Source organism: Lissotriton helveticus, chromosome 10 (assembly GCF_964261635.1).
Source record: "Lissotriton helveticus chromosome 10, aLisHel1.1, whole genome shotgun sequence".
Lineage (NCBI taxonomy): Eukaryota > Metazoa > Chordata > Amphibia > Caudata > Salamandridae > Lissotriton > Lissotriton helveticus.
Window position 1 is genome coordinate 592505746 of NC_136071.1, and position 26702 is coordinate 592532447.

General features: G+C 43.6%; 1 protein-coding gene across 1 annotated transcript in view; it reads right to left on the reverse strand.

Moving 5' to 3' along the window:
- LOC144785417 (UPF0764 protein C16orf89 homolog) overlaps positions 1 to 26702 on the reverse strand; it is a 714167-nt gene that overhangs the window by 204540 nt on the left and 482925 nt on the right. Inside the window, exon 4 of the mRNA XM_078664336.1 lies at positions 8711 to 8828. Within this exon, the coding sequence (XP_078520462.1) occupies positions 8711 to 8828 (118 nt within the window). The remainder of the gene's footprint in view (positions 1 to 8710; positions 8829 to 26702) is intronic.

Below are 26702 nucleotides of genomic sequence, written 5' to 3' on the forward strand. Positions count from 1 at the left end.
GGGAGGATGTAATCCATCTGCAATCGGACCCTGGAGTCCTGCGTCCCTGACACGATCTACCAGAATTCCATGGTTGACCATGTCAAAGACAGCGGATAGATCTAAGAGCACCAAAACCTGAGAAGTGCCCTTATCGGCTTCCTTCCTTAGTATGTCCAAAACAGTCAGTATTACTGCCTCTGTTGAATGAGAGGGGCGAAGACCTGCTTGGTGGGGATCAAGAAATTGAGACTGTTCAATGAATGAGCAGAGGCAGGTCATCATGTGAGATTCCAATGCCTTAGCCAGGACGGGGAGCAGAGATATGGGACAATAGTTTAGTGGGATCAGCGGGTCTGCCCCAGTTTTTTTTATGAGGGGAACTATGATGGTTTTTTTATAAGCTCAAGGAACGCATTGTTGTAATAATGAGTCTTTCAGAAGAGAGAGGGCAGGGTCAGGGTATGCAGTGAAGGCTTCTCTTAAAATGTAAGGGGGACAGCTGTCAGCAGGGCTTCAAACTTAACTGTGACCAATAATTTCAGAAAGGCTTCTCTGCTTATTGCGGGGAATTGATGCACGGAACAAGGGTTTCTGGAGACCAATGATAAAGTCTCACATACAGGGTTGATGGGGATACTGGCTTTAATCATAGTGATTTTGTCAATGAAGAAGGCATTCAAGGAGTTACAGAGCGACTGGGATGGGCTAATTTTATTGTAACTCTGTCTGGGTTGATTAGCTCAATGAAAATTGTAAATATATTTCTTTCGATTTATTGGTAGAGATCAGGATCTTAGAGGAGAAGTAAGTAGATTAAGTATGTTGTAGGGATTTTTTGTATTCCTTGAGTTGAGCTAAGTAGATGTCTTTTTTGTTGGGGGAGTAGTTCCGTCTCCACTTCCTTTCAGTTTGGCGCATTGTTAATTTTTGAACTTTTAAATCTTCTGAGAACAATCTCTGGATTTCATGGCACCTCGCTGTTTTTATTATCCTGAAGGGGGCATGTTTTTTGCTAGCTGCTGTTAACCAAGCTGTGATGTTTTCCTCACTTAGTTTGACACATGGCTGGTTGATAGGTACTGTGTTCGCCAGCCAGCTGCAGAAGGCATTCATATCAATGTGGTACCATTTCTGAGCCATAAGCCCATCCTTGGCGTAGTTATATTGTTAATCACAAACTTTATTAGAAAATGACCAGACCAAGTGCAAGGAGACACTGTCAATGCGGACACCATAAGATTAGATTAGATGTCCAGATTTGATCAAGGGTGTGTCCTTTAATATATGTAGGGGCTGACACATGTTGGATGCAATTCAACCCACTGAGTAGATCGGTCAGTTCTGTTATTTGTGAGCCACCCGTCACAACACTGGCCCAATAATTAAAATTGCCGATCAACAGTGTTTTAGCATGGTTGGTTATTAAGTGGGGTAAACACCTCAATCTACCCACAGGGGGCCTAAAGACTATTGGGGACCTTTTGGGTGGAGGAGCTATTGTCCATGCCTGGTGGTCTGCTTTAACATCTTTCAATCTCCCTGATGACCCAGTGGGTGGATCACTGTGTTATAAAGTTAGCACGCTAGTAGCTGGGAGTGGGAGGAGCTAAGGGGGCGAGAGGAAGAGGAGGAGTGAACACAGGAAAGGGTCAGTTAGAGTAGGGACAAGGTAGGAGTGAGATACATAGAATAAAGCTCCTGTGAATACCATAATTAATTGTTGTATTTATTGTAGCTGGATGCTACAACTGGCGACGAGGATGGGATTGAGCAAACCCCACTGTGCAGAGCCTCGAACGCCTTGTCCCTAGCAGCTGTCGCGCTGCAAACGCACTGCACACTGGAAGCGTGTGTCCAGAGTGCAAGCCTAAAAGAAAGCAGGAATCGGGAGCCCACTCCGACCCTGTGGAGTGCCCCAGAGGTGTGGACGACGCCCACGACGTGCCGCCAGTAAGCGCTGCTGCGAGCGCTAAGATCTGTGTCCAAGCGAGATTGGACGTCGGAAAACCTCACGCCCGATGCGTGAGGTTTAGGAGGCCATCGGCGGAAGAACGCGGGAACTGCGGAGGCAAGTCGGGAGCCCACCCCGATCTCACCTGATGTCCATGGTGTTGGTGGAGAAGTAAATCCTGGCGTGGACTGCCCCAAAAGCCGACCGCCGGTGAGTGCTGAGTGCCCCCGAGTGAATGAGCCTGGAGAGCCAGCCTCGTGTGTGCCTGCAAGGACGGCGGCCATCTTGAAGTCAGGCGCTGGAGTGAAGATAGTAAGGACAACCCTATACAAGGCAACGGCGGCCATTTTGAAGTCAGGCGCTGGAGCAAATAAGCATTGGCACAGTAAACAAGCATTGGCGTCTACGAGAAACAAGCATTGGCAAAATAAACAAGCATTGGCGACTGAAAGAAACAAGCATTGGTAAAGCAAACAAGCATTGGCGACTACAAGAAAACAAGCATTGGCAAAATAAACAAGCATTGGCGACTACAAGAAAACAAGCATTGGCAAAATAAAACAAGCATTGGCAACTGAAAGAAACAAGCGGTGGCATAGCAAATAAGCATTGGCAAAGACGAGTGAGATCGTTGCAGAATGTCCGAAGAAGATGCTCAACCTCCACCCAGTGGATCGCTGTTGCGAGCACCCGCTCCTATCAAGGTAACAACGGAAGGGAGCATGGGCCCCAAATGGCAAGAGTGGCTGGAAGAGTTTGAAGATTATGTTGAAGGTTCAGACATCACTGATGAGAAAAAGAAACTGATTGCTCTGCGCAACCTGGCGGGGCGAGAAATAGTCAAGATACTCAAAGACCTGCCCGCTGCTGACGTCGATACTTATGTTAAAGCGTGTGAGGTCCTGAACAAGAAGTTTCTTCACAAGAGAAATGTGGACTATGAACGACACACATTTCACTCTGCCAGGCAAGGGAAGGATGAGCCCATGAGTGCCTTCATGGTGCGTCTGCGGAGACTAGCCAAGTACTGTGAATTCGATTCTTTCTCTACTGACGCTGCCATCAAATCCCAGATAATAGACGGATGTCATTCGGATCAACTAAGGAGACGACTACTGAGGAAACCGCATGGATTGGATGAAATAGAGGAGATGACACGAGCGTATGATCAGGCGGAGAAGTACGCCGCCGTCATGGAAACGGAACATAAAGGGAGTCATGAACAGGCGCGACGCGTGCACGCCAGAAGTGACAGTCGAAGAAGCTCCAGAGATAAACAAGGGAGATCACACACATCCTCCCGTCAAGAGCAATCAGGCTATCAACGTCGAGAACTATGGAGGAAGGAGAGACGACAAGAAAGAGTGAGAAAGTGCTACCGATGCGGGTATGATTACCCTCATGTGGACAGCTGCCCGGCCATGGGCCAGAGATGTCGAAAGTGTGGTCGCACTAACCACTTTGAAGCGATGTGCGGGGACTACAACAAAGAGAAGCGAAGTGGCCCCTCAGGTACCACACGATATGACACACGAAGCAGAGCTACAAGAGTGTCGCGGTCCGACACTCGAAGACACCATGCGCGAGCTGTCCAAGATCAGACGGAGCGGTCCCCTGTATCGTCACATTCGAGCAGAGAGTCACGTCGGTCTCGGTGGGAAAGGAGGTCACCTTCCAGAGAATCCAGACCTTCGTCCCGTGACTCTGTTTACACCATTGAATATCTGAATTTGGCAGCAGACCCGGACCAGCTTAAGAGATACCCTCGGCTGGACATCAAAGTTGGAAATCACGAATCAAAGTTTGTATTAGACTCTGGTGCCTCCTTGAATTACATTCCAGTGACTGAATATGAAAGGATGAATCCACGACCTCCCCTGATATTCGCACCTGTAAGAGTCTTCACGTGGATGGCTAAGAAGCCTCTTCCCTGCCTAGGGAAATTCTCGACGACACTTACACACGACAACACAACCATTTCAGCAGTCATCCATGTTATCAAGGGCCCTGAAGCAGACTGTCTTTTGAGCCTACCAACTGCTGAACGACTCCACCTGGTGGAAATTCTCTTCAGAGTGAGCGACATCCGAGACGTGACTCGCCTGTTTCCCAAGTTGTTTCAAGGCCTGGGCAAATTGAAAAACTGTCAAGTGCGATTGCACATCAACGAACAAGTCAGGCCTGTCGCCCAACACCCTAGGCGAGTACCATTTCACCTACAGGCCGCTGTTGAGGAAGAGCTCCAAGATTTGTTGACTGCGGACATCATTGAACGCACTGATGGCCCGACCCCATGGGTTTCACCGGTCGTCATTGTTCCCAAAAAGGGCACGGCCAACAAAGTCAGACTCTGTGTGGATATGCGCTTGCCCAACACTGCGATAGAACGAGAGCGGCACCCGGGGCCACACTTGAGCGATATGATCGCAGCACTCAACGGAGCCACTGTGTTTTCCAAATTGGATTTAAATAAAGGTTACCATCAATTGGAATTGGAAGCAGGGTCCAGATATATCACTACTTTTGCAACTCACCTGGGGTTGTTCAGATATAAAAGACTGAGTTTCGGTGTGTCCTCGGCGGCCGAGATATTTCAGGAAATGATCCGACAGGTCATTCAAAATATTCCAAACACGCTCAACTATAGCGATGACATCCTTGTCTATGGTTCTGATGTCAGAGAGCACGACATTGCGCTCAATCGTGTCTGCCATGCCCTATTGGCAGCCAATTTGACTTTGAACAAGGAGAAATGCGAGTTTCACCAGAACACGCTGAAGTTTTTCGGTCACATCTTTTCTGGTGCTGGCATGAAACCTGATCCCGACAAAATCATGACATTGAACAACACCAAGAGTCCCCGGGATGTTGGCGACCTCAGGTCGTTCCTGGGAATGGCCAGTTATTGTGCTCGCTACATTAAAGACTACGCTACAATCAGCCACCCCCTCCGCATGCTAACCAAGCAGGGTCAGCCGTTTGAATGGACTCCCCAATGTGAGCAGGCATTCAAAGAAATAAAGAAGGCGGTGGAATCAGCGAATCATTTGTCATATTTCAACCCAAAGCGAAAAACCGAAATAACTGTAGACGCAAGTCCAGTAGGTCTGGGAGCGATCCTGGCACAATATGAAAATGACACAGATCAACGCCGCATCATTGCCTACGCGAGTCGTAGTCTGACTGAGCCGGAACGAGCCTACTCCCAACCTGAAAAGGAAAGCTTGGCCGTGGTATGGGCTTGTGAACACTTTCATGTCTTTATTTACGGAAAGCATTTCACCCTGATCACAGATCATCAAGCCCTCATCACCATCTACGGAAATCCAAGATCCAAGATGCCACCGAGGATCGAAAGGTGGGGCCTACGATTACAAGAATATACCTTCACTATACTTCACAAACCTGGGAAATCTGAAAATCCTGCGGACTACATGTCCCGGCATCCTCTCCCGTCATCAGCTTCCCGAACTTCCATTGCGGAAGAGTACATTCATTTTGTAACGGATCAAGCTCTTCCCCCAGCTATCCCTCTGGAGACTATTCGGGAGATGACGGCACAGGATGTCATCTTGCAGAGAGTCCTTCACAAAATCCGCAACAATAGATGGAGGCATGATCCTCAAGACGATGAAGCTGATTCTTTGACTCAACGTGAACTACAAGCCTTCCGGCATGTGAGTGGTGAACTTTCTGTCACGACTGATGGCATATTGTTGCGTGATCAGAGGATTGTAATCCCTACACAACTGAGACAGGGAGTGGTTGCTCTTGCACATGAAGGACATCGAGGAATAGTGTCGACCAAACGAGCACTAAGGGAACGAGTGTGGTTTCCGTTCCTTGATCAACTAGTGGAAGTCACCTTAAAAGATTGCCATCTCTGCCAACTCACCAGCAAGGGTGACCCTCCAGCTCCTTTACATATGACCAGCCTGCCCAGTGGTGTGTGGCAAGAAATCGCCATAGACTTTTATGGACCCCTGTCATCGGGCAAATATGTGCTGGCCATCATTGATGAGTATTCCAGGTATCCCTTTGCCTGTTTTGTGTCATCTACGAACACTGCCAGTACCCTCAAGGTCCTCGATGAAGTCTTTGCAGCGTGGGGAGTTCCCAAGATCGTTAAATCAGACAACGGACCTCCTTTCAACGGAAATGACTTTGCTGCTTTTGCGAAACACCTTGACTTTCATCACCGCAGGATCACGCCTCTCTGGCCACAGGCGAATGGGACAATTGAGAGGTTCATGGCCACCCTCAAAAAGACCTTCCAGCATGCTACCGTGGAAGGGAAAGACTTACAAACAGCACTCAATGAAGTTCTTCGAGCTTATCGTACAACTCCTCATGCTACGACTGGCAAATGCCCGGCGACTCTCATGCTGGGACGTCCCATGAGGAATCGCATTCCCACGTGGGATGGAGCCCTGGAAGTATCATCATCTGAGAAGGACTCGCGGGAAATGAGAGCCACTGATGACCGCAACAAAAGAAAAATGAAGGCCTATGCCGACAACCGGAGGAGAGCACGGTCATTATCATTAAATGAAGGGGACAGTGTCATCGTCAAGCAAGATATGCAGAAAAAGACTGACTGTACATTCAAGGATGAACCACTGGTGGTCACCAGAAGGCAAGGGACTATGGTAACTGCGGAGTCCGAGCAGCGGCGAGTTACGAGAAACATCTCGCACTTCAAGAAATTGCCAACTGATACCTCAAGAACCATGGTGAGTGACACACATAATCCCCTAGTTGAAGAATCACAGTCAAATGGTTGTGAGAACATTGCTCCGATCCCTGAGACATTGAATACTGATAGTCTGAGGGCCAGGTCGCCAAGACCTCAGCGTGACATACGTCCACCCAAGAGACTGATTGAGGAGATGGACTAAGAAGTCAGTATGTTCTGTTTGTTTTGTTACAAAGGGGGGAGATGTTATAAAGTTAGCACGCTAGTAGCTGGGAGTGGGAGGAGCTAAGGGGGCGAGAGGAAGAGGAGGAGTGAACACAGGAAAGGGTCAGTTAGAGTAGGGACAAGGTAGGAGTGAGATACATAGAATAAAGCTCCTGTGAATACCATAATTAATTGTTGTATTTATTGTAGCTGGATGCTACACACTGCTCCAGGATCACCCTCCTACAGCAGTCCCCAAGCCAGGATCCACATGCGGGAGAAATCTTTTAATAGGAGAGAATTTTGCCTTTCCAGTAATACCTCTTCTGTTCTTATCGGTTCCTAGGGGGGTGAGCTGTGCAGTGCACTTAAGCCCAGTAAATTAAATACGGACCTAACCGGCTCATTTTAATTTCACTGTCTATAATGATGACATCAGTGCACCATGCACGCTGATCATCATTCATCGATACAAAAAGGCTCTTGTCACAAGGGAAGCTCAAGGGGCATAACACAGGTCCCCGCATCCCCCGCGGTGTGGGGCGGCACCCGAGCTGCAGGGGGCCCCTCAGTACAGTTCTCAGGCCTGAGCGCTCTGGATTGAATCCGGAGAGGGGGCCCCTAAGTCTACATTGCAGTGGAGCGCCTTAAACGTTTGTTACGCCACTGGGAAGCTCTTCTCCAGCAGCCCTAGATGGGTGCTCCAAAAAGGATCCTACTGATGTAAGCATCAGTAGGATTCCCTTCCCATAGAGCAGGAATTCGACTTTTATGTCCTCCAACATGAATGTCATGTTCCCCGCAAATAAGGGGTTAAAAGTTTCTGTTTTTTATACTTTTGTTATCAATTTCTAGAAACAAATTTAAGTGCAAAACGAGGTTCGCAACACCTATAAAGGTGCAGAAAATCTTTTAACTTCACAAATGTATTTCTTTTGCGTTAGTGTCCATAAACTTCAATGAGAAGCATATGTGCGAAATATGGGAGAATCGTGGGTTCCTCGTCAAGTTCTGGAGGCGGCTCAAATCCTTTTTCATTACGTCACTGGCTGTAGCAGTGCTATTTATTATACTGCCTTCGAAAGTGGTTAATGGTTGTTTATAATTCGAACACCAAAGGCATCTGCAGCTTTTGGATGGAACTGCAGCAGTATTTATTTACTCTCAATATAACACCATTACACAAATCATCATAACGGCACAACTGAAAAATGGGGCACAAAACAACAAAATTCTATGCAATAATGCAGCTTAAAAACACAAGAGCACTAAACATAACATAACATCTGACTACCTCAACAAAAGGCAACACAATAAATATGCACACAATTTCTTGCCACATAAATCCACCTCCAGAAACATATTTTGATAATAATATAGTGTAGGAAGTTGTTTGCATGATACTGCCTTGCTTGCGGACAGGCTAAAGAAAAATGGCCAGTTAAAAATCGTTTTGGGATCCTCCCGACTACTAAGGATTCTTAAAGATCGAACATACGGTTCCGAAGCACTCGTAACTACAGCTGCAACTGCAAAGATTGATCTACAAAGAGGAATCTACAGGTATGTGGAATCTGTGGTAAGTTGGCAATGAAAAAAAAGCGGTAGAAGTAGCAACGGAAAATGATATTAAGCATTGCAACTGATTTTTGGGAGGGCTCTGCATGCCTTCTGCTACGGCACAATCTTTGCCCACGAGACAACACTTGATAGATACTGCCAGGTGTTTGGAGCAATCAAAATTAATTATTCTTCTATACATGTCGAGCTTATTTATAATTAATTGTTCAAGCTCTCTTTGTCACTGACTCGCTCTTTTATTGACAAGTAAAAAATAATTTTGAGCAGGTAGTTGACTTTAACATGCATGTACCTACCCCCTTGGCAATCATAAAATAGAACATCTGATGTGACAGAGAGTAGCCACGACAATCAGGCAGTGTCATGTTACTTCTACAAAATGGAGGTATGACGCAGTCTGTTCCAGGTGCCTCCCTGCAGAACAAAACATGGTTATTATGGTATGACATGAGATACGTTCTTATTTTCTTTACAGAGGCATACATTCTGCCTTCACATAGGTCATAACATGATGTCTATTTTTAAAGTATAATTTCACCCATGGCAACAACTTAACGCTGAATAAGAGGTGTTTATTTTTAAATAATGTTATTCACTTTATCGACCTCAAAAACATGAAGGTGTCAATGGGTCTTCTGGGATTTGAACTAGGGATAGGCGAAATTGCTGCGTGGAAAGCAAAATGCGGTAATTACAGCCATATGTGTTCTTCCTTGTACACAGTAGAATTGGACCTGATCCACTGCTTCATATGTGGGGGGAAAAAGAACACAGCTGATTACTGAAGCACTGAGATGGGACGGGCAATATACTTACTTAATCGTACCTGCATTAAAGCAAATACATTGCTAAACCTCTCACAGTGCGCTTAAAAGCAGCTTCACAGCAAGGAAGTATGTGAGGAAAATCTCTTCTGCTTATTCTTCTATAGGCCAAAAAGTATAGATAATGTATAATTTGACAGGTGGTTGGATACATACTGTGAAGGAGCTCTTTATTTAGCCAATGGAGGGGAGAGGGGGGGAATAGGGACAACAGGCAATAGTAAACTGGTGGCCATCTTGTAATGGGGATGCAACATGTGTGAGATATTTGAATATAAGTCCATATACAAAAACACAATAGTTTTTACAAAGGTAAGTGCATTGATTAAGCTAAGCTGTTTATAGATGAAAAACCAATACAATCAATTTTGAATAAAAACACTTATGTTACTTTAATATTCAGATATGAAATGTAGAGATCAAACTTCTATTTCAGGAGCTTCAGGCTATAACACACAGATATACTTCATACTTGGCTGCCTGCAAAAAACAATGAGTATGGTCTTAAAGCATTTTACATAAATGTTTTATTCATTCATACAAATACATTGCTTTTTGTAATGTTTATGATCTTCCTTTTGATGTTTGTAAGTGCTGGGCTCTTTTAAGCTTCTTATGGAAGGACATGTGCTGCTTTAGGCTTCTTCTTTTTTTTTTGGGGGGGGGGGGGTTGTACTTGCTTGGTGTTTCAAACCTGGCAACACAACTGTAGTCGGCAAGTATCAGCAAAAAGGGGATGCAGACAAATAGGAGGTGTCTGGCCCCAGAGGAAGGACACATACAAGTAGGCAATGAGTGCTTGAGGAGCACAGTAACCGAGACACTTGCAGTAGCTAATTGAGCAGGACTCAGTAATGGGGCTTCTGTGGAATAGGAAAGTGACAGCAGGAGCCAGGTGAGTAATGCATATGGATAATTCACTGAAAAAGTTCACTCTGCTGCCTGTGAATAAATACACTTGATCACAGTATTGACCCAGCAAAGTGAGGTTCAGGCATAGATGCTGATTGGGCCCCTTCTGCTACACTGACATTTTAGTAACCTGTAAAATGAAGCTTGTTGATTGTAGTTTGATTTGTATCATGCTAAGCAGTGTTCCTGTCTGTTCAGGAATCCTCATTTCTGTCCTAGGCAGTGCTGTGTCAAAAATAAATATATGGCTATACCTGAGTAAAGTCGTTGTGGAGGGGGTCTGGGGAAGGAGGGAGCAGGATCAGTAGGAATGGGATGATAGCAAGTAGGAGAATAAGGGCATATACATAAACACTCACAGCCATGCATTCACACACAAGCGCACACACACTTACATCCATTCACAACACCAATTAGAAAATATTCAAACATACATGCACGCATGCGCCAAACATTAATAAAATATAAAAAAACACACTTACCTGCAGCTCTGCATCGGAGGTCTCAGGAGGCTTGGTACTGCTGCCTCCCCAAACTAGGGAAGGCAGCAGTCCCTACGTTGTCACAGATAGGGATGGGGTCAGTAAGACGGCTGACCCCACCCCACTCTGTGACAAAGTGTCACTGATTGACAGTCAACCCTGGGCACTTCAGGGCTTAAAACTGAAGCGCCCAGATGTAAGGCAATGAGTGACGCTACTCCTCGTCATTGAGGGGAAGGACCTCGAAGTGCTTTGCTGAGCTGAGGAGGTCACGCCAACAGGAGCTGTAACATTTTCAGCCCAGCATAGTTCAGCTCAGGTAGACAGGAACCTGCACATTTAGCGCATGTCAGGTTCCTGGCTGCCAGACCTGAAAATGTACAGTGTCTGTCAGGCAGACCTTTGCTCAGCTTGACAGACACTGTTCGTGAGGGGCAATGGCCCCTCACCTCAAATGGACCAGATGCGGCTGCGCCCAAATAGTACTTGTTCTCTGCTATCTAGTTGGTGGCCTAGTAAATAGTGATGTTTCTTTGCAACTTGCATGGTCGCTTTCCAAATACTACATAATTTCTGGTAACTAGTCGGCAGCTGGGTAAATAGTGAAGTTTATTTTCTGTCTTCATGGTCGCCGACCAAACAGTACACAGTTTCAGCTACTTAGTCAGTTGGTGGGCATATAATGAAATTTACTACCTATTTAGTGAGGAATCATTTGTGTTACCACTGAGCGACACTCGCAGTCACATGACCAACTGACTATGATAAAGCAGACGCCATGATGTTACGTACAAAATGCAATAATCACAATAGTCCATATCAGAGTATAAAATAATGGCCATATTATTCAGTGATAAAATACAAGAAGAGAACGGGGCCTGAATTGGTTAAAAAAAGACATGGTACGCTTGAGGACGTGTGTACCCGATAATGTGATACAAAACATTTCTTTCATTAAAGTAGGATGCCATAACAGTATGAAAAGATGAACAATTATGCTCATTTAAGATATACCATTTTCTCTTCCTGATAATTACAGCCTGGCATTATATACAGAGTGTCACCACAGGAGCATGTCCCACTTTTCTTATGATGTTTAATAAAAGCTCTGAGTGAGTTTCCCCGGTCGAATTTGCGTCTTGAGGTTCCAAAAAGGACTAGAGCGTGAACCCAAACTGCAGGGCTGTTCTGCCCCTCCCCAGAAATGGTTTAAACTTGTACCTTCCCCTGTTGTGACAAACCTTATTGTTCCTTGAGGCTCCTCGTCAGCCCTCGTATTCAAATGTACGCGATTCTACTCAATCTTATGTTACGCAGTTCCGTGTTTACATGGTCCCTAATATAGCCACAATGAGTTTCCCTTATTTTATAACCATGAATGTCTCCTTAATACAGGATGGAAAAAATATAGTGAATAAAACAGAGTGACAGGCCTTTCAGTGTAAACCGTGGACAGGTGTACAACAGTATTCATTGTCTTAATATCTGAGTACAGCGTTTACTGGCGATAGTCAAGCGCTGCACCTTATTGTGTGATCAAAGTGTATAGATGCAGCGTGTAACGTTCTTAGGTTGAAAAGTGTGGACAGTGCATAATCCAAATGGAAATTGTATAATCACATAACGTAAATGGCAACAACAACGATAATACTTTCTACCTGATGTACAAAATTGTGGGCAAGGAAGATGTCAAATATTTCATATGTCCCACATGGGACCCGTTGACACATAACCATCATAGTGTGAACAATGCATGTAAGCATATCAGATGACTAGTATTTGTGACCTCATTCTCAGATTATACTTAGCTTCTGTAAGTGACCTATTATATGTGACTCTCTCTCTCTCTCTCTGACTCCCTTTAGATGATCAGTCCCACAGGAAATACTGCATCTCATGACTTAAGGCTCATGATCCAGGTTGCCTCAGAGCGACGTAATCTTAATTCCCTATTGCCCCCTCTCTGGTTAGGCAAGATCTAATTGATCCTAAAAAAGGAGAACTGTTTGTAGGGACCCTGTGAGTCACAAGTGCTGGCATGTACAGCCATTGGGTATCTCTCATCCCCCTGTTTCAAGGCCCTAGCATCTTCAATTATCCTTTCTTTAAGTATCCTAATTGGGCTTCCTACGTACATTCAGTTGCACTTGTACACAATCACATACACCACAAATTTGGATGTACAGTTGATGTTCTATCGTATTGTGTATGTTCGTCCATCACGTCCCTTGCAGCTTTTTTTCTGGTCCTCAGCCCATCTACAGACCCCACAGGACCCACATTTGTGGAGAACCACAGATTGACTGGTGAGCCATTCTGTTCTGTTTCTGATATGTGGGATGCTGGGGCTCAGAATGGTTTCCAATGTCTTGTTCCTCCTGTACGTTATTAGTGGTCGCCCGGTGGTGAACTCATCTAATGTCTTGTTTGTCTTAAGGATGCCCCAATGTTTGCTCATACTTTTCACCAATGATTTGGTCAACCTATTAAAATTGGTTATTAATCTGACCAGTTGTTTTGTGTTGGTGTTTTTGTTTCTGTCCTTTAGTGTGTCACACCTTGGTATAGGCATGATTCTGTGTTCAGCTTTCCTGATTGTCCGTTTGTTGTAACCTCCCATCCTGAATCTGCCTTTCATATCTCCTAAGCACAAGATAAATTCTTTCTCCTCGCTACAATTCCTTCTCGCCCTTGGGAATTCCCCAAACGGTATGGCTTGAATCTGGTGCAGGGGGTAGTACTATTTGCGTATAAGAGTGAATTACAAGCAGTTGGTTTCTGGTGAAGCCTACTATGAAGTGTGTTGTCTCTAACATAGAGCTCTATGTCTAGAAATTCTATTTGTGTCCTGCTTTATTTGGAGGTGAACTCCATTCCCATGTTATTGGAATTCAGATATTGACAACATTCCTTCAGTTTATACTTTGAGCCTGACCATAACAGAAGGCAGTGATCAATATATCTTCCCAAATAAACAATGTGTTCACTCCACTAACTGCCCTTCACACCCCAAATCCAGGTGTCTTCCAAATGCCACATGAAGAGGTTCGCAAATGATGAAGAAAACTTCAAACCGATCACTACTCCCTGTTTCTGTCAATACCACATGTTATTAAATAGAAATACATTGTTTTGGAGAATCAAGTCCATCATTGTTATTAACATCTCAGTGTGCTTCCATAACAGTGCTGGTCTCTTTTCTAACTGGTGTTTGATTGCTCTATGTCCTAGATCTGGTTGGATGCTGGTGTACAATGCCACCACATCCAGAGTTACAAGAAACATGTGTTCATTCCATGTCAGATCTGATAAGATGCTTAAGATGTGTTTGGTGTCTCTTATGTGTGATGGGAGGTTTTGTACCATAGGCTGAAGAAATAAGTCTATGTACTAAGATAATCTTTTGGTGGGACCTCCAATGCCTGAAATATAGGTCTTCCAGGAGGAAAAGGAAGGTCTTTATGCACCTTGGGTAGGGTGTACAAGCAAGGGTAAGTGGGTAAGAATACCTTAAGATAGAGGTATTCCGCTTCATCCAATAACCCCTCTGAGTGCCACTTTCCAAAGTGTTTTTTAATCTTTAGTGTTTATGGTCATGTGGGATTCATGTCTAGTTTTTCATAGCAGAATGTGTCCTCCAACTGGGAGATTACATCTTGGTCATAGACATCCCTGTACATTACCACTATGTTCCCTCCCTTGTCGGCTTCTCTAATCACAATTTGGTCAATTTTATGTGAGTAGTTTGATAGCCTCACGTTCCCCATCTTTCAGGTTGTCAACCCCTTTGTGTCTTTTCTTGCGTTCTTTAGTGACTGCACGGTCCAAGTCCTCCGGCACCACTTTGTAGCAAGTGTCAATAGAGTTCCCCCCCCTATTGGGGCCCATCCTGATTTTGTTGTAAACCCACTGGCTACGCTATGGTCTGTGTCAATGTCAAGATCGCTTAGTAAACTTTCCATATTGATCGGTGACTTTTCTCCATCAGTGATTGATAATAACAATTGAGTGTCATGAATATCTTGTATACTTTGTACATCTGATACCAAACACACAGGTATGTTTTTGTTGCATTTGTTTATTTTTGGGTTATTCATAAAGAATTTTCTAAGTTTCAAAACCCTTATAAACTTAAACAAGTATTTTTTTGTTTTACACACCTTAGCCTCCTCCACCGGAGGAGGGTAAGTCCTTTTTTTAAAACAGTGATAATTTAGTCTGTCAATATTTTTGACGATAGATTCATTACCACCACCTCATTGCTTTGTGTGCCTCCTAGACCTTCCTATCCCCTGATCTGAGATTCATTTTATGACCTTCTCGTGCCTGATCTCTTCACGTTGACATGGTCCACTATTGACATGTAACTCTATCCTATGCACAAACTGCATTCATCAACACTTATGATATGGTATTTACACTGCAATATATTCGCATATTACAAACACATTGATATCAGTTATTGTTCCTTTCAATGATTATGGTCATTAGGTGTTCTTATGTTCTTTATTTAAAAGTATTACCCGGCCAACACGTGTTTCTTCGTGGGTGATATCCCAATCGACTTCGTCAGGGCTACAAAAGAGAAATGTATATGTATGATCAGCCGATCCAATCGTAAAAGAATACACATTATAAATTGAACACCCAGTAACTTTCAGGTTATACATGTCAGGAAACACAGAGCGTGAGCGCACTGACAGCGGACGCAGAGCTACAAAGGGATGAGAAACTACATTTCCCGTCATCCGCCTGCGCTATCAACGCACACACTGACACTGCATGCTGTCAGGCGTGCCATTGGAGGAAATGTTTATCAGGAGATGGCGCATTCACGAAGACGCCGTTTATCCTGTGGATCCCGGAGTACCTGGACGTACAGTCGGGTAAAGGTGCGTTCTCACACCGACTTTGTTCCTTTTACTAAGTGTGCTGCGGAGGCTTCCGGAGCACGTTTCCTCTGTTCCTCTCGTTGGAGAGACGCGCTATTTCCTACGGTCTCATGTGGGGATAAATGCTGTTGCTGTTCATGTGAGCCACGTTGTCCAGGAGCTATTGATGTTCTCGCTTTTAGGCAAAAGAGAGAGCACTTTCTTATTTTCGTTTATTCCTACATAGCTGGACCAAATTGTTTAGGTTGGCGGAAGCTTAATTCTGTTCTTCATGAATTGGTGTACGCTGGAGGCTTCTTTAAGCTGGAGCCTGACTTCTCTTCATTGAGGGTTGATGGAGGAGAGCTGCTAAAATACATTTTTGAAGTTGCTGTACGACAATAAAGAAACGCATTGCTTATTTCTTGTATGCTGTTAACATAGACATCTGTGTTACTCTTTTCATTTATAGGGGAGATCAGTTGGGGGTGTCCAGGACTGAAGTGTCATAGTCTGGTGGGGACAAGTACATTCCTTACTAAGGTATGAGCCTCTCAGTAGGATTATCTTTACCAAGGTCAAAATCAAGGGTGTGATTATACGGCCACATTGTTATAGGTTGTTAACTGAACCTGTTCTTTATTAGGGATAAATTTTGTGCATACACTGAAGAACATAAGGAACACGTCAGTATTGTATTGCAGGCCTTCCAATGGAACCACCTTTTTTGTAAAATCAGTAAATGCAAATTCCATCTTACCACTGTAGAATTCTTGGGGGTCATGCTCACCCCTGCGGGCCAAATCATGAGTGAGAGGAAAGTGACCTCCATCACTGAGTGGCCCAGTCCAAAAAATATACGCGACATACAATGCTTTTTGGGGGATGTATGACGGTGCAACGCGTACCGTTACAACGCGTCCCTTTACGACGCAGTTTTACCAACGCAAGTCGTTACAACGACTTGCGTTGGGGGGGGCGCTGATAGTGAATAGTTTAATAGTCCCCGTGGATAGTAGGGAAGGTGTTGGATAGTAAATTAAACTATCCCCTATCCTAGAGCGCCCTCCAGCGAAAGTCGTTGTAACAACTTTCGTTGTTAAAGCTGCGTCGTAACGGTACCGCGTTGTACCAGTTACGTTGTAAAGGATGTTTCCCCTTTTTGGGCTTTGCCAATTTTTATAGGCGTTTTATTTATAATTTTTTACCTTGGTGGCCCGGCTACACGTTTGCTAAGGAAGAACGTTACCTTCCAATGGACTGAAGAAGCTCAAACCGCCTTTGAAGCTCTTGAGGTGGCCTTTTCCTCCGCTCCTATCTTGTCCCACTCTGATCCAGAACTGCCATTCGTTGTGGAAGCTGACGCCTCCGATGTAGCCGTAGGAGCCGTCCTATCACAAAGACATCCATCTACCGGGCAGTTACATCCTGTCGGCTTCATGTCTCGTAAGCTGAACAGTGCGGAGATGAATGACACTATCGCCGAAAAGGAGTTATAGGACGTTAGGAATGAAGGCACTGGATAAAAGGAGCGAAAAACAAGGTAACAGTGTACACAGATCACCGCAATCTGCAATTCATGAAATCTGCCCGGCAGCTTACCCCTCTGCTATGGTGGATGATGTTTTTTGCTGAATACAACTTTGTCATCACATTTAGACCCGGTAGAGAAAACAAGAAAGCTGATGCCCTGACCAGACAAACCACTCAAACGAACTGTACTACGAACCCCGAAAGAGCAATCATAGCACCTGATAAAGTAATCTGTGTAACTCAGACAAACGACTTCCTACAGAAGGTAAAGAGAGGAGTGCAAACCGCCACTTGGAGAGACTGGCTCAGACATCATCCCGAATGGAAAATACAACAAGGCATTCCCATGAAAGGAAAGCAAGTCATATTACCCACTAAGGAAGGGAGACAACAAGCCTTTCGCTGGTGCCATATCCTGCCCTGTGCAGGACATTGTGGTGGTCTAAATACTATTGAGAATACACTACGACAATTCTGGTGGCCCTCTCTCCGCAGAGATATCATACTTTGGGTTAAGGGTTGGGAGGTCTATGCACAAATGAAGACAGATAAACGCAAATCTCAAGGCCTGCTACAACCCTTGCCCACTCCGCAAAACCCATGGGAACAATGGTTGATTGACTTTATAGTTGGGCTACCTTGGGACCAAGGGCATACAGTCATCTTGGTGATGGTGGACTACTTGACTAAAATGGGACACATTATTGCTTCAAAAACAGCTCCCTACTGCAGGGCAGTGAGCTACCCTTCTACTAGTTCTTGTGGTCAGGTTACATGGACTTCCACATACTATAGTGTCAGAGAGGGGCGCACAATTTGCAGCGCAGTTTTGGAAGGTTTGGTGTTCTAGGTTGAACATTTCTTCCGCTCTGTCCACTAGTTTTCATCCAAAAAACTGATAGTCGGACGGAACCGTTGAACCAGACACTTAAACAATTCCTACGAGTCTATGTAGACACTAATACAGGAGCGTGTGTGGACTGGTTGTGGATAGATGAGGTCGCTTATAACAACGCTTTCCACAGCTCTACACACCACTCACCTTTAACAGTTCTTATGGTTTCCTTTTTTTTTTTTTTTATTGTTTTTTATTGACAGCACATGCAATCATTCATTACAGAAGTATAACATTTTCAAAAAGAGATTATAGTACACAGAATTCCTTAAAAGCTTAATCTAGTAGCAGTAAACAAGGAATATACCATAGGTCACGAGAAAAAAAAATTACATCATTTTCATTTAAAAAAATTATCGAGTGTGCTAATAGCTAGCTTCAAAACCAAAAAAAGTCATTCAACTGAATAGGGGTACCCCGATATTATTAGTCAAGCTGATTGTTTTCCTAGCCGAGAAAAGACCTTGGTCAGCAATTATCACCCATCAGATTTACTAAGCAGCATAATCAGTTTATTACCAAACAATTGAAAAAAACAACACCAAAATGTTCATTCATTATAAGGAAACAAAATATCCCATGTTTTGTTCACTTTCTTCAGTGATCGTTTTCCACGAAATTTTGCAGAGGAAAATTCCATATCATGTATCTCATTTATCAAAAGCCACCATTCACTTACCAATGGTGGTTTATCTGAGATCCAAGCCCTAGCAATTATCAATCTAGCACAGGAAATTAAAATAAACATTAAGTCTTTGTGGGCGGTGATATTTGATTGTATTCCCAAAAAAATCATCTCAGTAGTTAGTTTATCGAAGATCAATTTTTTCAGTTTCAACACATTTTCTACGTCATCCCAAAATTTCTGCAACACCGGGCATGAAAAAAGTATGTGTACTAAATCAGCAGCTAGTAAGTCACATTTTGGGCATTTTGTGCGTTCAGAAAATGCGTTATTCCCAGACCATTTGTAAAAATGAAGTGGCGTATAGTATAGCTGACATACTGTTTTATACGATTGAAGTTTTAAGCTAGAAGAGTGGGTTAGAGAGTTACTGTTATGAAAAAAAGTAGATATGTTATGCGGGGAGATAAGCGTACCCAAATTGGTAGTCCATTTTTGTGCAAGTTTAATACAGTCATCAGGTTTATGTTGACATAAACATTTATACCCCAAGCTAATTATATCTTTAGTTGTTTCTCCGTAAATGCAGGTCCATAATTCTGAATCGAAAATTTCCTTTAATTTCATTTTATTCACGAAATAATCACGTATCTGTATATACTTAAATAAAGCATTTTCGGGAAGTTTATAGAGTATTCTTAGGGAATCAAATGTTAGAAAACCTGATGCGCCGTATAAGTCACGGAGGTGATTTATACCGTGATTAGCCCATGTTCTAACTGTTGGGTCGCTAAAAATCTCAGGTAGGCCCGGGTTGTTCCACATGTTAAGCTTAGGATGGAAAAACGTAGTTTTATTGATTGCCAGAATGGTATTCCATATATGAACCGCGTCTTTAGCGGTCTTGAACTTGACTTGTTTGAAATAATTCGGGTCATTGCTTCTAGCTAGAAATTGTAGAGTTGTCCCCAAGCATGAATTGGTGAAAAAAATAAGGATAGTTCGAAGAAAAAAGGCTGCGTATCCGACCCAAAAAAGAAGCGTAGAACTAAAGTTTGAAATCAGGGAATTCAAGGCCACCCTTGCTAGCTGCTAATTTAAGAAAAGAAAGAGCTCTTCGGTTTTTCTTGTAGCCCCAGATATAGCTGCCTAGAATACCATCCAGTTTTTTAAAGAATAAGTTGTTAATAAAGAGAGGGATGGACCTAAATAAATAAAAAAAATTAGGCAGGATATTCATTTTTATAACGTTAATACGGCCTAGGAGATTTAATGGAACCTTATACCATTTTTTAAGAAGCCTAGTTGTATCTTTCAATAATGTATCATAGTTTAGAGTCATTATTTCTTTTAAATTAGATGTTATTTTAATACCTAAATAGTTTGCTGTATGACATACCCCCGATACTGGGGTTGGCAATTTGTAGTTAACAATGATTTGTGTTTTATTCAAATTTAGTTTGTATCCTGAAACCAAACCAAATTCGTCAGCTTCCTTAACAATAGCAGCCATAGCTTCCGCTACATCAGTTGAATAAATTGACAGATCATCTGCGTAAGCAGTAATCTTAAGAGAGTTATTGCCATAAATAAATGGTTTAATACAATCTTGAGTTAGTATCGCATTAATGATAGGCTCCATTGAAAGAGCAAACAAAAGGGGTGATAAGGGACACCCTTGGCGTGTACCTCTTAAAATCGGAAAAGTGTTAGAAATTAAATTGGCATATCCTATTTTTGCATTGGGGGAATCGTAAAGTGCTTGAATCCTGGTTAAAAACTGTTTCCCAAAGCCCATCCTCCTTAGTATAGCCCAGAGATAATCCCACCCCACTCGGTCGAATGCTTTTTCTGCATCTAATAACACCATACTGAGTGGAGTGGAATTAATGGTGGCAACGTCAAATGTAGTAATAGCAGTGTTATCATGTGCTGTTGTGTCTCTGCCGGTTATAAAACCATGTTGGTGTTGACTTACTAATTTAGGCATTAGCGGGGCCAATCTCATGGCTAGTAACTTTGAGTAAACATTGGCATCGGCGTTTATCAAGGAGATGGGCCTATAAGACCCACACTCTGTAGGTAATTTATCCTTTTTTAAAAAAAAGATAATTTTGGCAGTTTTCCAGGAGTTGGGGGCTTTGCCTGTATCTCCAATTTGATTTATCACTGAGCAAAGTGTAGGTAACAATTCCTCACTACAACATTTATAAATTTCAATTGGAGGTGTATCATCACCGGCGGATTTCCCCGATGGAAGAGAAGAGATAGCCAATTGTAGTTCGGAAACTGAAAAATGTCTTTCAAGAGGTGCCATTAAATCTAGTTCCCTATCTAAAGTCCAATTCTTGATTAAATAATTTTGTATGTTTTCTTCGGTAGGGGTAGATTCGGGTGTATAAAGGTTACCATAATATTTTACAAATTGATGTAGTATCTGTTCCGGTTCGTAATAGCTAACCCCATCTGCCCCTTTAATGTTTTTAATCAAAGAATTGGCCTTATCTTCAGCAACTTTATAAGCTAGAATCTTACCAACTCGGTCACCGCTTTCATATTGCGACTGTTTATATTTATGTCATTTCAAACTAACTTTCTCTCTTAAAAATGATTTAGTTTTAGATCGAAGGGTGTTCAATTTATGTTCCAGTAAAGGTTTGTTTTTTGAAATACGTCCCCCTAAGTTTTCTTGTCTCATAGCCTCGGCCAAATATTCTTCTAGTGACCGTATTCTAGAAGTCATTTCCAAAATTTCATTTTTTCGTTCTTTATTTTGTCTTATAATGTATTGCTGTGCAAACCCTCTAATGCTAGTTTTGCATGCATCCCATACATAAGTGGAGTGAGCTGATTCTACATTAAATTAAAAAAATTCTTTAATATGTTTCTTCAATTGAGAAACAAATAAAGTGTCTGTTACCAAATATCTTGGGAAAGAAAATAACCTAGTAGCCAGATTAGTAGATAGTATATGAAACCGTAATATAATGGGATTGTGGTCCGAGGTTATTTTTGGACAGATCTCCATTTTACAGCCATACAAGACACGATCTGTCGTCCATGCCATGTCAATGCGGGAGCACATTTGGTGGGGAACAGAGTAAAATGTATATCCTGCAAGTTTCGGGTATAGATTCCTCCAGACATCTTTTAAGTTATGAATGCGCGATAGCTCTAAAATAGCTGCCCTAGTTTTGCGCATGCGTTATGAAGGATTCATCTTTGTCGTATCCTTGGCACAGTTCATAACACAATTGAAGTCACCCATCATTATTATGTCACCTTCCCAATCCAAAAGTTCAATGTTAAGACGGTCAAAAACACACGCATCATCGATGTTTGATCCGTACAAGGCACATAGTACGCATTTTGAATCCATTAAACTAATTTGAGCTAATACCCATCTACCGGCTTTGTCTACAACAGTTCTAAGTACCTCAACCTTAAAAGTTTTCCTCTTAAGAATAGCGACCCCTCTTATTGGTACATTCAAGGCAGTGCAAGTGATTAGTTCGAATCCCCCTTGTGCCATCATTTTACGGTCCTGAAAACGAATATGGGTCTCATTTAAAAATACAAAATGAGGGTTATACATTTTCAGCTCTTCAAAAACGAATTGTCTTTTAATTCTATTGTTAAGCCCGGAAACGTTCCATGCTAGGCAGTGTATTTGATACATTTAATCAATTTTAAACTCTGTAAGCAGTTCTCATTACGTTTATTCATTAAATCATTATATAAGTCTGTACATATGCTTGTGCTGTCAGTTTCTCCCTCATTTCCCCTTACCCTTCCCACCCCATCCTTTCCCCTTTGAGCTACTCCCCTTGCTCTAAAGGTCCCACCCCAAGTACCTACCCAAAAGCCTCCCTCTATCTTCTACTGCCGCTGTAAGGGCAGTTAGCCAGAGAGGTCTCCCGGAGATCTCCCCCTTTGTATTAAACTCATATATAATATCCCGAACCCACCCAACGCAAATAATAAACTTTTATAATTAACCTGGAAGGAAAAAAAGGGAGTTATTCATAAGATACCAATTCTAAATTTCTGTAGGGTTAACTACCTAAGTTTTAAAGTCCATTTTCGCCAAAAGTTGCTCTGCTTCGGTAACATTGTTAAGAATATAGGTATGCCCTGCATTTATAACTTTGAGGCGGGCAGGTTCTTGAAGATATACTATGGCCCCCCTGGACTTGAAAGAATCTATTAGTTTCCGCAGTCCCCATCTTTTGTCCATGGTGGCCTTACTGAGGTCTGATTTGGCAAAAAAAGTTACATTATCACAGGTCACAGGTGTATTCGGTCTGGCTTTAATAGAGATTGCCTGCCTTAGCAGGTAGTTGCCAAAATAAGCGAGAATAGGTCGAGGGTATTTACTAACTCTATTTTTAGAAATGATCGGTAGTCTATGTACCCGTTGAAGCTGGCAATCCCAGTCCCAATCCCCAAGGTCCGGAAAAGCCTTTTTGGAATAATCGGACCAGATAGGTCCTTGCGTCAGAGCCTTCTGACCCTTCGGGGATTCCGAAAATTCTCAAATTCTGGCGTCGCTGTCGGTTCTCAAGGTCCTCGACTTTGTTCTTCAAGATCTCTATATCTTCTTTATGTTCTTCTGTTGAGGCCGTAGTAGTGGCCAGTGTTTCTTCAACATCAACTACCCTTTTCTGTAGCTCTTCAATATCTTTAGTGACTCCGCTTAACTTACTGGTGACTTCCTGTAAACAGTTATGTATCTTGCAGTTGTCTTCCTTTAATTGGCGGAAGTGCTGCTGAGACTCTTCGTGATGTACCATTAGTGTTTTCATGATTAGGTCCAGAGAGGAAGAAGTTGTTTCAGTTGGGGTAGGAGAGAAAATGAGAGATGTAGCGGGTGTAACCAATGTCGGTGATATATCCGGTAGAGCCATTGCCACTTTACAAGGGGTAGTAGATGTGGGTAAAACGAGAATGTCTCTCTGGTTAGGTGTGGCACATCTGTCTAATCCAACGTGGAGCCTAACAGGAGTACGATCCGGTGAGCCCACAATAGCAGAAGCAGAGTTGGATATTGGGCCAAGAGTTAGATCTGAACTTGGAACACCCCCTTTGCTAGGTGAGGTCTTAGAGGTATAGTCATGTAGTTTATCAGCCTCTAGGGAGTGGTTTCTTGGTGAAGCAATAGAAAGCTTTTGTGAGCCCCCTTTAACCTGCATCCACTTAAGTAAGGGGCTTTGATCTTTTAATATGTTCCCTCCTGTAGCTCCTGTAGCGGTTGATATTAGAGTTGTAAGCAGTGTTACTGTGTCTTTGCCCTTCCCCTTCTTAGCTCTAACTTTTCCTTTTCCCCTTCTTTTGACAGCAGAGGATTTCTCCCTTCTTGTTTGAACTCGGGCAGTCTCAGAATCTTCCCCTTCCTCAACTCCTTCCACATATTCCTCATACTCATCATTAGAGTTATTTTCCTGTGACAAATTAGCCTCAAAGTTAGTCTCAGTGTTCATTATAACAATATCGGAGCATATCTCTGCCAGAGTTGAATTTGATAGCGGCATCAGAACCTGGACATGGGCTTGAGTTTGTGTCTGTACCTCTGACTCAACCACTCTGTTCGGATCCTCCTGCTCAGTTATAGTATTCGGCAAGTGTCGCAACTCTGCTCCCACGTCTACCCCCTTATTTAGATTGTTCTCCGCGGGTAAAGTAAAATCTATCTCCCCTCTCGTTGTCTCGTCATTATTTAGACCCCCTGGCAAAGTAGTTTTATTAGTAGAATTAGTGTTCTTCTTGCTTTTCTGAGCGGCCTTATCAGCAGAAAGGTCATCTTCTTTGATTTTAACTTTTAATTTCGACAAAGTTACTTTCTCCTTTGCATATTGATTATTAGAGGGGAGATTAGGGGGGGAATTAAGCTGTGGCTTACCGGCTTGGTCCTCAGGTTGACTGAAGCGGGATGTTCGGGCAACCACTGCAGGTGAGATAGGTCTGAGAGGCTGTATTTTCCCATCGTCCGCCCCTCTTCTCTGCTCTTCTGACCCATCCTTCAAGGGGGTGCCTTTCAGCAAAGCCTCATTAAGCCTCATATTTTTGGGAGCCATGAGAGCCATAAGAATAGTCTTTCACGCTTGTTTTAAACCTGTGCGTTGGCAGTAGATCAGCACAAGCCTATACCGCTAAATTCGTCGCAGAATACAAGCGCAAATGATGCAAAATGAAGCTCCTTGTATTAGGTAGACCTGAAATAGTTATTGCATTTCTCGTTGCCAAGTAGTAAAAATTACTTTTTCACTGCAGTAGCAGGAGCAGGAGCAGCTCTGTGTAAAAAGCCGACAAAAACTTTATTGAACAGTAATGCCCAAGCCTCCACGGGGACCACATGGGAACCCGAGCCGTGCTGCTCTCCGTCGCTCCCAGCCGTTCTCAGCCGCTCCGCTCCTCGCTCCTCTTGCTCCTCTTCAACTCGCCTGGGAACTGCCTGGAAAACGCCCTCGCTGCAGTCCGCCCAGCTGAGCACAGCAAAGCCGAGCCGAGCGGTGGTGAACGCCAAACAAGCACGCAAGCGGTCCGGACAAGTAAAAGCTGAGGATCTCCGTCTCCGTCTCCTGTCGGTCTCTGCCGGTCCGCATCAGCCGCCAGCCGAGAACCGCGAACCGTGAGCCACAAAAAACATCAGTAGGTAGCCGCTTTTCCTTCTCCGTGCTGTATTATTCTGCAATCGGGGTCTAACTGGGTCAAGTTTAACGGGTCATTACTGATATCTCAGGGGGAAATCTCAATGGAGCCGCCTCAGTGCTATGGCTTCAGTCCGCCTCCTTGCCCATTGCTGAGAGAAGATCTAGTGTAAAGGTCCTGAGTTCTTTTGGTTTCCACCCTTGTTTTATTCCTTTTGTGGTGCCCAGTCACACACTTAAACTCCACAAAGTACAACAGAGGTCAGTACACATCAGACAAACATTGCTTGAAACCACACAACATCTCCAGCACACATAAGAATTGTACAAAAGGCAGGCAGATAAGCATCGGGGGCCCGCTCTGGAATACAAGAAGGGGGACTTGATATGGCTCTCTATGAGTAACATACGATTCAAGAGACACAGTTTCCGAAATCCCAAGTACATAGGTCCCTATAGAGTCCTCAAACGGGTGGGGCCAGGGGCAGTGAAGCTGCGTTTGCCGGCACACTTCCGTATACAACCGGTGTTTCATGTCTCTCTCCTGAAGCCTTTCTTTTGCCCTGTCAAAAAGCAGCCTGTCCCATTATGGGTGGATCAACATCAGGAGTTTGAGGTCAAGGGTATTGTGAACTCTAAAATCACCCGGAACAAACTATGGTACTTGGTGTCCTGGAAAGGATATGGTTCCAATGAGGACTCCTGGGAACCGGCCTCCTCTGTACATGCTCCCCGTATGGTGGTGGCTTTTCATAAGAGGTTCCCGGATAGTCCCTGCTCCTGTCAGTGCTCTCGGAAGGGAGGATGTACTGTCAGGGCACACATAGCGTGAGCGCACTGACAGCGGACGCGGAGCTACAACGGGACAAGAAACTACATTTCCCGTCATCCGCCTGCGCTGTCAACGTACGCGCTGATGTTGCATGCTGTCAGATGTGCCATCGGCGGAAATGTTTATCAGGAGATGGCGCCTTCACGAAGACACTGATTATCCTCTGGATCCTAGAGTACCTGGACGTACGGTCGGGTAAGGGTGCATTCTCGCACCAGCTTTGTTCCTTTTACTAAGTGTGCTACGGAGGCTTCCGGAGCACGTTTCCTCTGTTCCTCCCATTAGAGAGATGCGCTATTTTCTACGGTCTCATTCGGGAGGAAATGCTGTTGCTGTTCCTGTGAGCCAAGTTGTCCAGGAGCTATGCTGTTGATGTTCATGCAAGCCAAGTTGTCCAGCAGCTATTGACTGTTTCGCTTTGAGGCAAAAGCGAGAGCGCTTTCTTATTTTCGATTTTTCCTACATAGCTGGACCAAATTGTTTAGGTTGATGGAAGCTTAACTCTGTTCTTCATAAATTGGTGTACGATGGAGGCTTCTTTAAGCTGGAGCCTGACTTCTCTTCATCGAGGGTTGATAAAGGAGAGCTGCTAAAATAACTTTTTGAAGTTGCTGTATGACAATCAAGAAACGCATTGATTATTTCTTGTATGCTGTTAACATAGACA